The sequence below is a fragment of the Geotrypetes seraphini genome, chromosome 7 (assembly GCF_902459505.1).
Source record: "Geotrypetes seraphini chromosome 7, aGeoSer1.1, whole genome shotgun sequence".
NCBI lineage: Eukaryota > Metazoa > Chordata > Amphibia > Gymnophiona > Dermophiidae > Geotrypetes > Geotrypetes seraphini.
The window spans coordinates 142,796,934-142,810,936 of NC_047090.1; the positions used below are offsets into that span (position 1 = coordinate 142,796,934).

The following is a 14,003-nucleotide window of genomic DNA, read 5'->3' on the forward strand; positions in this document are numbered from 1 at the left end:
ATCTTTTTTTATTTTCTGGTTTCTGATTGTACCACTGTGACAATCCCAACACAGGACTAATGAAGAGTACTCTTTTTTTGCCCTTGTATTTGATTCATTGCTTAATGTAGCCTATACATAGATATGAAATAAACTGACCAAGTGGTTAATACCCACCACTTCAAAGTAATAATAGGAGGATAGTATTTGTCTAGCTCAGCTGATGACAGCTCTTGGAATCAATTACAGGTCCTCCTTCAGACGGTTAGGAAAGTGAATCCTGCTTATCTAGAAAAGAAATCCTGAATTTAGTTTGATTTCAGATGTGAACTTTTTACTCAGAGAATAAATTAAATGTCATCAGCCATGTGTATTTAACTGTCTTCTTTGAGAAAGCTAGATTTTCTGAATGTCAGTCATTTGAGTTGTTAAATCAAACATTCATAACCACTGGCAAAAAAACAGAAATGACACTGAAAATATTTGGCTTTAAGGGTTACAAGCCTCAGGTTATGGAGCTGTATACCCACTTTGGATTTTCTTATGAAGAAATTTCTTTTCACTTGCTCCTATTTACATCACAGGCTTGGACCCAACCTACCTACCCTTCGCCAAACCTGTGATGTAAAGAGAAATTTCTTCATAAGAAAACCCAAAGTGGGTATACAGCTCCATAACCTGAGGCTTGTAACCCTTATAGGCGAATATTTTCAGTGTCATTTCTGTTTTTGCCAGTGGTTGTGAATGTTTGACTTAGCAATTTGGTAACTACTATCTATTTGAGTATATTGTTGTATAATCATTTGAGTTGGAAATATTGGTCAGCCCTTGAATTTTATCTATGGTCTTTTTATGACAGTGCCCAATAGACACGAGAAAGCAGCTGGCTGAGAACTTGGTAGTCATTGGCGGCTCAGCTATGCTGCCTGGATTCCAGCATAGACTGATGGCAGAGATAAGATACCTAGTTGAGAAACCAAAGTACAAAGCAACACTCGCCACTAAGATTTTCAGGATTCACACTCCACCTGCTAAACCTAATTATGTGTCCTGGCTAGGAGGTAAGAACACCATACCATCAGTCAGAGAAAAGTGCAAACCTTATTAAAGCATACATACAAGAAATAAGTGTTTGCATAATGCAGCATCATTATTAAGCTGTTATCACGTGACTTGCTGAAGTTGTACGTCCTTTGGTTTAGAAAATAACATTTTTTCTTCAGCTTGACGTTCCAGTTTTCTGCCTCTGATGCTGAAAGTAAAGTTGGTTTTTGAGATAGTGTGAAGTTCTAGAAAACCCGCAAAGCATAGACTTAAGACAACCTGATTATATAGACTCCAAAGGAGTCTCTTCCCAAAATGCTGCAAGGCCAGTTCCAACTTTTGCCCACTGCTATAAAAGTTAACTTTCTCCTTTTTCCTTTGGAAATGTTAAAGTTCTTCCTCAGTTGTGTTTTTCTGTTAATAAGAAACAGAGGATTGTTCAGTGGGGTGAACCACCCTTTAAACTAGAATTAACTATTAGAGGATGCCTTTAAATAAATTCAGAAAGATAACGTACATAAATCGACTCTTATAAATTAAATTTTCAAAATATATTTATATACAAATCATGAGCCTTAATTTGAAAATATGAGGCATTTTAAGACTGCGGTAATTTTGTCTCTTTAACTTATTTTCTCCCTGTTTTTCTCTACTTTTTTACATTTTGATTTCACTGTAAACCACCTTGATGTTTGTTGATGCAATATATCAAAATTGGCAAAAAACAAAAATCATATTTAGTTCTTTGCTCCTTTTGGCTTTTAATATAGTGCAGTGTGTGACTATGATGCTGAAAGAACTAATATAAATGTTTCAATACAGGTGCAATTTTTGGAGCTTTGCAGGACATTCTTGGTGGTCGATCAATCTCTAAAGAATATTACAATCAGACAGGTCGTATACCAGACTGGTGCTGTCTTAATAATCCGCCTCTAGAAATAATTTTTGATGCTAGCAAAGCCCAACCACCGTTGATGAAAAGAGCTTTCTCAACCGAAAAATGAAAGACAAGCAGCACCAGGATTGATTTCTCAGTGCAGCAACAGACCCAGGAAGCTTCACGATCACACTACAACTGCTGAGGAACCGTAGGTTTGTTGGATGCAAATGGCTCCACGCTTCTTGGAGCCATTTTAGTGTCTTTATTGCCCGTGTATTTTGTTCTTTTCAGATAATCTCACAAGGAACTCTGCTAAAGCCTAGCTTACAAATGATAGGATATTGTCCACGGAAACCAGATCTGTTAGCCTATTGGAATCGAATAAACTGCTGAAGTCAAAACTACCGTTTCAAGACTCAGTGGTTCCTTTTTGTGTATGTATGGCCAGTTTGTTGGTTTTCTCTGTTTTCTGTAATACACAGTGTGCTTGAGTGTGAATGAAGGTATTAAGCAAAGCATTAATACTTACTACAAAATCTTTTGTTGTTACTTAATGACTCTGTAATGTGCGTGAAGTGAGCGAATGAAAAAAGGACATTGCCTAAATAAAAGTAGCATAAGGACTGTTGCAAGCATATGTAATTGTACTGGAAATATGATCAAGCTTCCCTATTGTCTGAAACATGGCTACTGTTTAGGCTGGTTGCTCCACACTCATTTGCCAAGTACTGTATATATAATATTTTATTCCATTTATAATAAATAACACTGCTTCCAAAAGGTTACAGTCCTAAAGTTATCAAAGGGAGCAGCACTGCAGAGCAGTTGGATACAGTTAAAAGCTTGCAAGTTTTGCTGTTTCCTGGTATATTAGTATTACAAAATATCAAAATATTGTAATGTTAGCAGTTGTGTCAAGTTCAATACAAAATGTGGGGTTTTCTTGTCATTGACAGTAATAAAGTAAACATGCTATCATTTTGAAGTTTATTTTGTTTAAGAAAAAAAAGTAGTTTTTCAATTTCTAAATATAATAAATTAGTTAGGGTGGCATTATCGTGATTTCTAGTTTCTAGACTTCTGAAAACTAACAGGCTTCTTGTGAACTAGAGGCAAATGTCCATCAACTGCTGTTGAAACTAATTCTCAGAGACATGAAGGCAGATGTAACTGCCTCACCACCCAATCATCGCATTGTTCAATACAGTGTCAGAACTAAGACAGCGGTGAATGTTAGACTTGCAATTGCCTAATTGGCTATAAGCTCTATATCTTAAATAGATTACTTAAGATGGTAAAACTTAACTTCAGGTTAACTCCAGGTTAAGTTTTACCATATTAAGTAATCTATTTAAGATATAGAGCTTATAGCCAATCAGGCAATTGCAAGTCTAACATTCACCGCTGTCTTAGTTCTGACACTGTATTGAACAATGCGATGATTGGGTGGTGAGGCAGTTACATCTGCCTTCATGTCTCTGAGCATTAGTTTCAACAGCAGTTGATGGACATTTGCCTCTAGTTCACTGTTAAAGGAATACAGAGTGACTTTTTTATATTTTTTGTTATATTCATTTTGAGTTACTCAACATATGTACTTTGATTGAGTTTTCAGCCCCTCTCTTTTTTTGTATTTTTGACTGAGTCAGGATTTCTGCCGGCTTTTTTTTTTTTTTTTGCTGCAAAATATCAGGCCTATTAAAAAAAAAAAAAAAAGCCTCCCCGGCCCGAACACCCTCCCCACCCCACCCCCACCCCCACCCACCAAAATGGCAGGAGGGATGCCGACTGGCCCAGCACACACACACCACCAACCGGCCCGGCACTCCCCCCCCCCCAATACATAAAAGTTGGGAGCAGGAGGGGTGCTCAGTCCCTCCTGCTCCTTAGGCCTCCAGCTCTGTCTTCGGGAGCAGGAGGAACCACAATAAGACCTAGTCACTAATAACTAGAGATTACAGTAAAATAACTCATCTTAATAGTGGCCCACATTGATACCTTCCTCTCCCCTCCCCCACCTTATTAGACTCTTAAGGGGCCTAGTTACTAAGCCACGTTAGCTATTAATATTGCACTTTCTATTCACTAATTCTATGTTAACTTCTAAAGAGGAAAGGGTGCAGGGAATATGCTCTACAGTTACTGTAGAAATTAATGTTGTAGATCAGGGGTGTCCAACCTGCGGCCCCGTGAAGTATTTTGTGCGGCCCTAGTCGAGGGCGATGCACTGTATTCCTCTGCTGCCCCCGGGTGTTTACTGCCTTGCCAGCTCCTTCCTCTGTCTTGCTGCAGCGTTTGTGCGGCCCCAGAAAAAAAATTTTCAGCCAATGCGGCCCAGGGAAGCCAAAAGGTTGGACACCCCTGTTGTAGATAATGTGTGCAGTTAATGGCACATTGAGATGTAGCTAACTGTATCATATATCTTCCACTTAGTTAACTCATAGTAAAGACGTTTTCTTTGCATCAACTAAATGCAAATGGTTTGGGATCCCCTAACACTTTACACATTGTTGGACATGTTGCAGCTACTATGAGGATGACTCTGAAGGACCTCATCAGACTAGCACTTGACCGACTTCATTTTGGATCTTTAACTCATCAGGTCGAAACTGAGTCGATGGCACCTAACACAACAGTTCACACAGAAGTTTAGTAGTTGTTGAACTCGGGTACAGAAAGCCATGTGGTAGAACCACATGCTGATGGCTGAATGTGTACCTCCTACGAGATTAGAGAGAGAATACTCCCAGCATTGCAGTAAACTAATGAGATGCTAATTCAACACAAACAAAACTTGCATGCTAATCATAGAAAGCCTGTCATATACACAAAGGTTCTACATTAACCCCCATTCCCCCCCCCACACACACACACTTTTACTAAGCCGTAATAGAGGTTTCTACCACAGCATCAGAGCGGTGTCGGAGCATTTAGCGCTCCAGGACATGGCAGAAATCTCTACTGCAGCTTAGTAAAAGAGGGCCTAAGGGTGGCTTCACCGTGCACATGTCCAAAGAAAAACAAGAGTGCCAATATCTAAATATGTTATTTTGCATATAAATATTAGCCTTACAAAAATTTCTTGCAAACAAAATTTTTGTGAGGCAGAATAACATGCACAGTATAGATGTGTGCTGGTATTTATTTCTTTGGACATGTACACAGCTGTTATTTCTGTTCTGCCTTTTAAAATTGTAGGTACTTTCTATGGTTGCAGAACAAAATACATAACTGACACGAAATCCTAAAAATTTGCATAAACTTTTCTGAGTTGCTTCGGACCAGATAGCGAATTTCTCATATGTATGCATTAAAATTCCATTTACTTCTTCTGTGTTACAGTTGAATATCTAATGGTGTCATTACCATACATTTTAATGTATTATGCACTCAAATATGTACCACACAAGTTAACTCCAGTACTGAATCCCTCTTCTTCATTTTGCACCCATTAATATATGCATATGCCTCAAAGTAACTTTGTGCTTCTGCTCATGATAATTTTCTGCATTGGCCCAACCTGCATTAGCTTCAAAACTGTACTGCATTTTAGTAAATAGGTTCCAAGTTTTATTAAAATTTGATAGCCTGCCAATCATGAAATGTGCAGAAAAAAGGGAAGTACACTAATAGATAGTAAAGCAAAAAACAACAAAACCCACATTGGGAAAGGTCTAAAGTTCAGTCCCACTAGCTGTGTTCAACTCGCAATCTAGTAATAATAACTTGGAAGAACTTTAAGATCTTTTTTAAAAAGATTGAGAGGTCTGAACTCTAAGATGAATAGGAAGTAAATTCCATAATTTTGGGCCTTGAACAGAAAAAAAAATTGAACTACGCACAGCATCTTAAGGAGTTAAATACGACAAATTTTAAAAACTAATAAAAGTAGTTAAAAGGGGAGTCTGCGGTAACTTTGGGGGGTTGGACTAGTCAAAGAAGGACTCGAGAAATGGATCACTACTTGATAAAATCAAGAAGATTTTTTTTCTCAGTCATAAGTTTGAAGGTGTTTAGAGGTGCCAATGGATATAAACATTACAGGATATGGTAAGTCATTCATACAATGCCAGTTTGCTTTCTCCTTTGGGATGTGATGGATATAGCTTTGAGAGTCATCCTGCGGGGATGTACAATACACTTGAAGTACTGTATATTGGTAACTGAACTAGTCTGTGTCGCGTAAGGATAACTACACCTAATATATGCCAACTAGGATGAAAACTTGTATTGTAATCTTGTACTGATATTATGTATGTTTAATATGTAACCTCTTCGCTCTTTGGGGACAACAGGATAGAAAACGAAATCAATAAGTAATAATGGAACTAAAATCTAGGGGCAAACATACCTAAACACAGATCCCAGAATATAAAAATCACTCTTATTATCCACTAATAAGAAACATAGATATACAGAGCAACTAGAGATAAAGCCTGCGATGCTGTTCAACTCCTTGCAACAAGGCCTCGCGCCTTTACATTGAGAAGATGCTTTCTCTAGATACAATGCATTATGATAGCTGCCAAATTCTGATATTTCCGATTATGGCCCCACAACTTTGGAACTCAATGCCCAGCCACCTTCGGGAACAAAAAAATCTTGACAAATTCAAATCAAATCTAAAAACTTTTCTGTTTAAGGACGTGTTCGACCTATAATTTATCACACTCTAATTCTCACATCAACACAGATGAGCTTTTTGAAGATTTGATTATTAAATAAAAAATTTATAATAGTTATGGGATAGGGTGGGGGGAGGGATATAGATTGATTTGTTTCTTGAAAGAATATTAAGTGATGTCTTAAATATAAAATGTATTTAATTTGTATTGCACTTATTGAAAATGAATAAAATTAAAAAAACAAAAACCACAGATGTAATCAACCTCTCCCCTATATACTTACCTTCTCTGTCTAATTTTCCTATCAAATATTGTATTTCACCCACTAACCTAATGTAATCATGTCCAGGATTTATGTAAGTCTAATATTGTCTTCTAATAATTATAGTTTGTATTCCCTTTTTTTAACAATTACTTTAAATGTAAGCCGCTTAGAAATATGATCAGCGGGATAATAAATTTTATTAATAACTTGAAACTTTATTCAAGCTTTGCTAAGTCCCTCTTCTTGTTAGCCACACCATCAGAGGAGTTTAGTCCATTGCAGATTTTGATATCATTCACAATATCTAGGGTTACCAGATTCCTTTTTAAAAAAAGAGGACGTGTGACCATGCCCCGTTCCACCCCTGGCTCTGCTTTGTTCTGCCCCAGCCCTGCCCCCACTTGAACTTCATGTCTCCTTCCCCAAGCTCCAGGCCCTGTCTAGAGGATCTCCGTGCACACGTGGATGTCAGTGTGATGACATCCAGCTCATGTACACATGCGTGATATGTCAAAATCTGCCCTCCAGACATGGCCTCAAGCTCAGGGCCTTCCAAAACTGGGACAAACTGTCGACAAATATCTTCCTACTTGGGGCCCTAACACCAGTAACACTTCATGACTTTCATTCCTATCAGAATACCTGACCTTTGTCACACGTGCAGAACACAGATAAACCCTATGCAAATACAGGACCACAAACTAAAAATCCTAATATACACAAACAAAACCTTAAGATGCCAGACTCTGTATGCAGTACACCAGAGAAATACTGTAGAAACAAATACATTTCTTTCTTCCTGAACTATGCAAAATATAGACAGCAGATGTAAATGATCAAAAATGACTTATTTCAATCTGTTGAATGGATGTTTGGCGTTTCAGCCACACTATGTGCAATATATGAGGAACACAGCGAGTGAAGCATCTAATGCTTCTTTGCCTTTCTGCCTTGAGCTGCATGTTGAGTGGACCACATTTATGAAGATAAGGGTTGTTGTTTTTTTTGTTTAATTTAATATAACTGTAGTAAGAGAGTTTTGGAAAGATTTAGGGGTCCTTTTACTAAACACGTGTTAAATCGGTTAGCGCACCTTAGTAAAAGGACCCCCTAGTCTGCAGTTTTTGATATTATGAATGTAGAGTGGAATTTTTTTTTATGATGGGGGATGTGTCTCCTACATCAGAAATTCTTTTGAAGTTAGGTTGTCTCCAGGATAGACTATTTTGTTTTATCCTGGGTGACACTGAGGTCTTTTTCTCCCCTCTCATCAGCTGTATAATTTGAATATATTTTGTGGGTATATTTGAATATTTCAATCACTACATTGAAAATAAATTCATTTTTCCTACCATTGCTATCTGGTGATTTTATTTTTTTCTATTCATCTTTTCCCAGTCTTGGTTACACTTCCTTCTGTCTGTGTTCTTAACTCTGTTTCCAGGGCCTTCTTATCCATTTGCTGTTCTCGCCTTCACTTTCTGCCCTACATCCATCTTTATCCAAAAACAACAAGGGATTTAAGTATAAAGACTTTTGCTCGGGATAGGGAAAACAAATACAAAATCCCTTTCCCATAAAAAAATGATGAACTTTTGGAAATTGCTGCGTAACTGACTTAATAAATGTTAGAATTCAAATGTGCACATAAATCCTTCAGCAGGGCACCAGTGATACGAAGTGCATGGGTTTTTAATCACAGTGCATGGGTTTTTAATCACAACACATTAAATTGAGCGCTACAGCTTCTATTGTATATTATATTGTCCATATAGCTCTACAAAGTTTTAGAAATAGATCACTTATCTGAAATAGTGTCTCTCGGCTCCAACACAGTCTGAGTGTCACTAGAGCTACATCAGGAAGCCAAATTGATAATTGGTTTTTAATGGTATTTTTCTGTTGCTTTAATACGGTGCCTTAGTCCCAGGGCATCTTTTTGATCTAGGAGTGTCAAAGTCAGAGGACTAAGGCACCGTCATCTAACAGCCCAATTGATTCTTTTACTGGCTTTTTGCTTCTAATATACTTAAAAAGGTTTTTACTATGTGTTTTTGCCTACAACATATTTTCAAGGTCTCTTTTTGCCTTCGTTATCATCTGTCCCTTTCTTAACTTTATATCTATATTAAATGTCCTTTTTCTCACTGTTAATGCTTCTGTAACTCTTTAATGTCCTAGCAGTTTTTACTCTGTGTAAACCTTCATGACAAATTAATGCCCTAATTTTAATAAGTACTAGTATTCCAGCAAAATGTGCATAAAAAATGAATACACTTAAGCCTGTATTAAAGTTAATTTCACCGTAGTTTGGTGCAATTGCATGTGCAGCTCATGTGACAAACAGCCACATCAATGTTAGTAGAGCTTTTATAAAATAGGGAGCAGCCAATAAGTAAATAAATACTGCATATACGGTATATCCAGGCATAGGCCAAACAGAATCTTGATATCCACCAGGGGGAGCTATTGCATTCTTTCATGCTCTGAATTGGTAAAGCTCCCCTTTCAAAGTGCTTAGGCAGCAGTAATATGTTGAGCTAATATGCTTAGGGAAGGGATGGTGATAGGATGATGTCTAGATCAGTGAAACAAATTCATTTGAAAGTTGGGCCAGAAGAGTTAAGTACTCTGCATACCAGAATGGGAGGGTACCCCCCACACACCATTCATGAGTCAAGTCTATAAGCAGATGTGTTCAAACAGAAAGGGAAGTGCTGAATGCCCTAAATTTAAGGAGAGAATGACTGCTCTGCCAGTCCACTTGGATATGCAGAAATAAAAGGCTCAACTGCCAAGCTGTAGATCATAAAAATTAGACTTCTGAACATTAAGTTCAAAAATTTTATTGAATTTGCAATTATACAAACAAGTTTACATAGAAACACATTCAAGTTACTTATATACCACCTACCAATGGAGATTTATCTAAGCAGCTTTAACATTCAGGTACTCAAACATTTTTCCCTATCTGTTCAGCTGGATTCACAAGCTACATTTTTATTTTAAAAATTGATATACCGTTTAAAACTAAGCAGTTTACATAATTTTAGTACTTAAAATAGACATATGATAAAACAAATACATGATGAAATAGACATATGATAAAATAAACATGCAAACAATCCTCAGAAAGCTACCATAGTTTAAATAATACAAATAGTGAATAATTTATCAACTTTACCAGAAATAACTAAAAAAAGGCATATACAAATAACTGGGTCTTAAGAAGTTTTCTAACATACCTTTGGCAATGGAGGATTAAGTGATTTGCCCAGGATCACAAGGAGCAGCACTAGGCTTGAACCTAAAACCTTAGAGTGGTGAGGCTGCAGCTTTAACCACTAGGTCATGGGTCCCAACCATCATACCACACACCAGTGCCAAGCTGTGGGTTGTGTCAAACCGAGTCGCACAGAAATTTTTATTTTAGTCACATTACAGGCAGTCTCCGGGTTCTGGCCAGCTCCTTCTTCCCAGCCGTACTTCTCTTCACAAAATCATGAGCAGCAGCTCCTTCATGCTGCCCACGGCTGACCTGAAAACCTTCCCTCTAGGCTGCGGAAGGTACAAACTTGGGACACAGAATAGAGGGAGGGAAGGACGAAGAGGGGTGCATTGGACATGAGAGAGAGGAGGCACACTGGGACACAGAAGGAAGAGAGTGAGCACAAACCAGACAAAGGATGGAAAGAAGAAAGGAGGGAGGAGCATAAACTTGGGACACAGAATGGAAGAATGGAGGGAGGGAAAGAGATGCTGAGGTAGGGAGGGAATAGAAAGGGAGAATTGTTGGGCATGGGTGAGGGAAAAAGAGATGGTGCACATGGTGAAATGAAGAAAGAGGAGAATTGTTGGACATGGTGGTAGAAGAAGAGAGAAGGAGAAATGTTAGATGTGATAGTCTAATCTAATGCTTGACTTTAGATACCGAATCTTCATTCAAGGAAAGCTCGACTCGGTTTACTGTACTTAAGTTAACAAGTAAAATCCATAAAAGAATAAGACTAAATTTCAAGAAGTTAATTTTCAAAGTGTTTAGCAAATAAAGTGGTTTTTAAAAATTTGCAAAAAGATTGAAGGGAAATTGAAAGAGAACAGGGAAATTGATGGAAAAGGATGTAAGAGAGGCCTTAAGGAGGTGGAGAAGGTGGGAAGAATACAAGGACCAGACTTTGGAGGGAAAAAAAGTTGTTCAGAGGGAAGGCTTCCAGGTTAGCTGCGGGCAGAGTGGTGGGAGGGAAAGAAGAATGTTGGACATGGTGATGGAGGCGATGGAGGGAGGTGATAGGAGAAATGTTAGATATGAGACTGGTGGGCAGGGGTGAAAGATGCTGCACATGGTCCTTGATGAGACATGTTAGATGTGGCAATACAGGTGGTGGGAGAGATGCACCCTGGGAGGGGAAAAAGAGTGCTTTGTGTAGTTTAATTTTGTGGTTACCATAATGTATTATAAAAATTAAATTGTGTGTACTGTACGGTGAAGAATGAAAGTAAGTGTAAAACTCCTATATAAAATGTAATAATTACATTTACATTATGCTTTTTAAATACAACATGTATTGTGTACATTCTAGAAATTGATGCATCTTTTTGAACTGTATATTCGCTGGATGTTCAGCCTTATCTGCCTAGAGCCATTCATGGTATGACGGTATATAAGAATAAATTATTATTATTATTATATATTATATAAGTCATTGATTATGCACTTGAATCCCTGTGGGAAAATTGTCTTGCATGAAACGGGTCCCTGGTGCAAAAAAGGTTCGGGACCGTTGCCTTAGGATCACTGGTAGGGACAGTTGTCTCTTTTATCAGCTGGGAGCAGAGGTTAAGCAACAACAATCTTAAAATCTACAAATTCTGAGTTACATACAAATCCGATTAAGAACATCTTTAAAAACGTGACTCCTTGACCAGGGGACTGCCTGGACCTTGAAGAGTGGACTAACACGGCCACCATACCATTTAATGGACCATATAAAATGATAAAACAAAATAACTGCTGTTCGAGGGCCTGGAACGAAGAGTCTGTAACGGAGTAATTTTGTATGCTACTAAAAGGCAGCATCGACTTTTTAAAAAAGTAACCAGCTTTCCCGACGATTACAACAGGAAAGACGCAGATCCAGTACGCGTAAAACTCAACTCGAGGGATAAGGGGAAACTAGCGGCACTTCGACCTTCTTCCCGTGGATCGCTTAACCAAGACCCTCCCAGTTCGTCGTAGTCCAGACTGCGCCGGCGTGGCGAGAGGAAAAGCATTGGCTGCAATCCGACCAATGGGAGAGCGCGTTGTTGGTTGGTGGTTGTAGGGAGGACTTGGAAGGGAAAGTGGAAGTCGGTGTGCCTTGTCTGTAGTACAGGAAAAGATGAGTTCTATCGGTACTGGGGTAAGTATGGTCCTATCTGGGCCGTCGTGGCTCCGTGCTCTGGAGAGCGGGGATGGATGGTCCCTTTAGGTTACCAGAAGGGAAGAACGGAGTCCGAGTCACAAGCGGGCCTTTGGTGGGGAGGGGTCTCTAGTCTCCTTTCACTTTCTAGGAGGAGTCCTGACTTGCTGCCTGCGGGGCTAACTATAAGCTGAGAGAATGTGACTGGTGCGCACTGGCCTTAGTTTCCTTTTTCCCATGGTACTGAGAGGTCCCGGCAACTTGTGCTGAGTCACTGCGGAGTATGCCTATTATTACAATGCTTTTATTCCACCTCATCTAAGTATAATCAGGACTGCTACTACCCTAATAAACCCTAGTGGGCCTTATATTTTTTTTTACCGTGAATAAGGTTATATACAGTAGAACAGTCAAAAAGTGTAACAGTTTTTAAGAGTAACACTTCCATCTCGTTTTCCCTCCTCCCCCCCCCCCCCTTTCTTCTAAAACATCTTTATGTCGAGAAGGCTATGTTCAGAGCTGGCGCAAGATTATCTTATGCCCAAAGCATACCTTAGCCCAGGTATCTACTTACCTACCCCCTTCTCCACACTAAACCAGCATCTTCTTGGTCCTAACCCCCACCCCCAGGGTTCAGCATCTGCCCTTCCTTTCTCTCTCCCTCCTTTTATCCCTACCTGCTCTATCTTACACTTCTGCACCACTGTTGCCTGTGCTCATGAAAAAGTTAACATGGCTAGCCAACATGAGTTCTTAAATATGCCTCCTTTTTCAGACAGGGTGGGAGATGGGCTTTGAGTATGTGCAGATGCTCAAGATCCTTCACTGGCTGTACTGACTGCTTGGTGACAACTGTCATGCAGCTGCCACCTCCCAAATTGTGCCACTATAAGCGGATGTCTAGTCTGCCCACTGGTCATGCCAGAACTGGCCAGATCCTATTGTTAAGAAGCTGATAACACATATGCCTAAAAAGATATGTACATCTTTCCTGAAAGAAAGTATAGAGAGATACATATATCCCAGGGGCATAGCTACCATTCAGAGAACCTGGCAAAGTGCCTTGGGCTGCCTGCAGCAGAACTCAGCCTTCTGCATGCTGAGGTCTGGCACTTTCCCATCCCCCAGGTTTAGCTACTTACTCATCTGCTGGGTCTTTCACATCTACAGTGTCAGCACTAACAGCTGCCTCTCTGGCTGGCAGGACCTATCTACTGTGCTGATGCAACTTCCTGTAGGCAAGACAAAGAAGCCTTTAGCATTGTCTCTGATGCTGTAGCTGTGGAGGACCTGGTGGGCGGGTAAGTAGCTAAGCTTGGGGTTTGCTGAACTTGATGGGGGTGGCTCACACTGGCAGGGGAATGCCCATCTCGGTTCTGCCCAAGGCCCACTAAGTTCCAGCTATGCCATTGATGGAGCCCTTATACACGCTTATTATTTGTTAGTATTTGCTGCACTGCTCTTACTGAGTGCAGATTAAAACAGTTTCCATAAAAAGAATGTCAGCATAAAATAGGAAAGAGAAATCATACATTCATCACATGCTAAAAAGTAAAAGGGAGGATTTAGGAGAGGGCCAGGAAGCTCTAAAAGCAAGGGGTTTATGCTACATTTCCAAGTGCAGCAGTGAACTTGTGCTGCAATTAAGTCCTAGAAAATGCAAGATTAAACAGATAGGTCTTAAGTTCTGCACAAAATTTATTATATAAGATCTCTGCTTAAAGAATGTGTGGAAGGGAGTTCCAAAGGAATGCTGACAGAAAAAAATAATGCAGTGTGTTATTTCCCACCTTTCTGGAGATGGAAATGAC

The 14,003-nt window shown here is 39.3% G+C and overlaps 2 protein-coding genes across 2 annotated transcripts in view; both read left to right on the forward strand.

Annotated features, from left to right (window-relative positions):
• The window catches only part of ACTR10 (actin related protein 10), a 29,077-nt gene extending 26,196 nt beyond the window's left edge, over nt 1-2,881 (forward strand). Inside the window, exons 12-13 of the mRNA XM_033953213.1 lie at nt 839-1,040; nt 1,846-2,881. Coding sequence (XP_033809104.1) covers nt 839-1,040; nt 1,846-2,027 — 384 coding nt within the window. The 3' untranslated portion in view covers nt 2,028-2,881. The remainder of the gene's footprint in view (nt 1-838; nt 1,041-1,845) is intronic.
• An 8,943-nt stretch (nt 2,882-11,824) lies between these two features.
• PSMA3 (proteasome 20S subunit alpha 3) overlaps nt 11,825-14,003 on the forward strand; it is a 47,566-nt gene continuing 45,387 nt past the window's right edge. Inside the window, exon 1 of the mRNA XM_033951713.1 lies at nt 11,825-12,192. Coding sequence (XP_033807604.1) covers nt 12,172-12,192 — 21 coding nt within the window. The 5' untranslated portion in view covers nt 11,825-12,171. The remainder of the gene's footprint in view (nt 12,193-14,003) is intronic.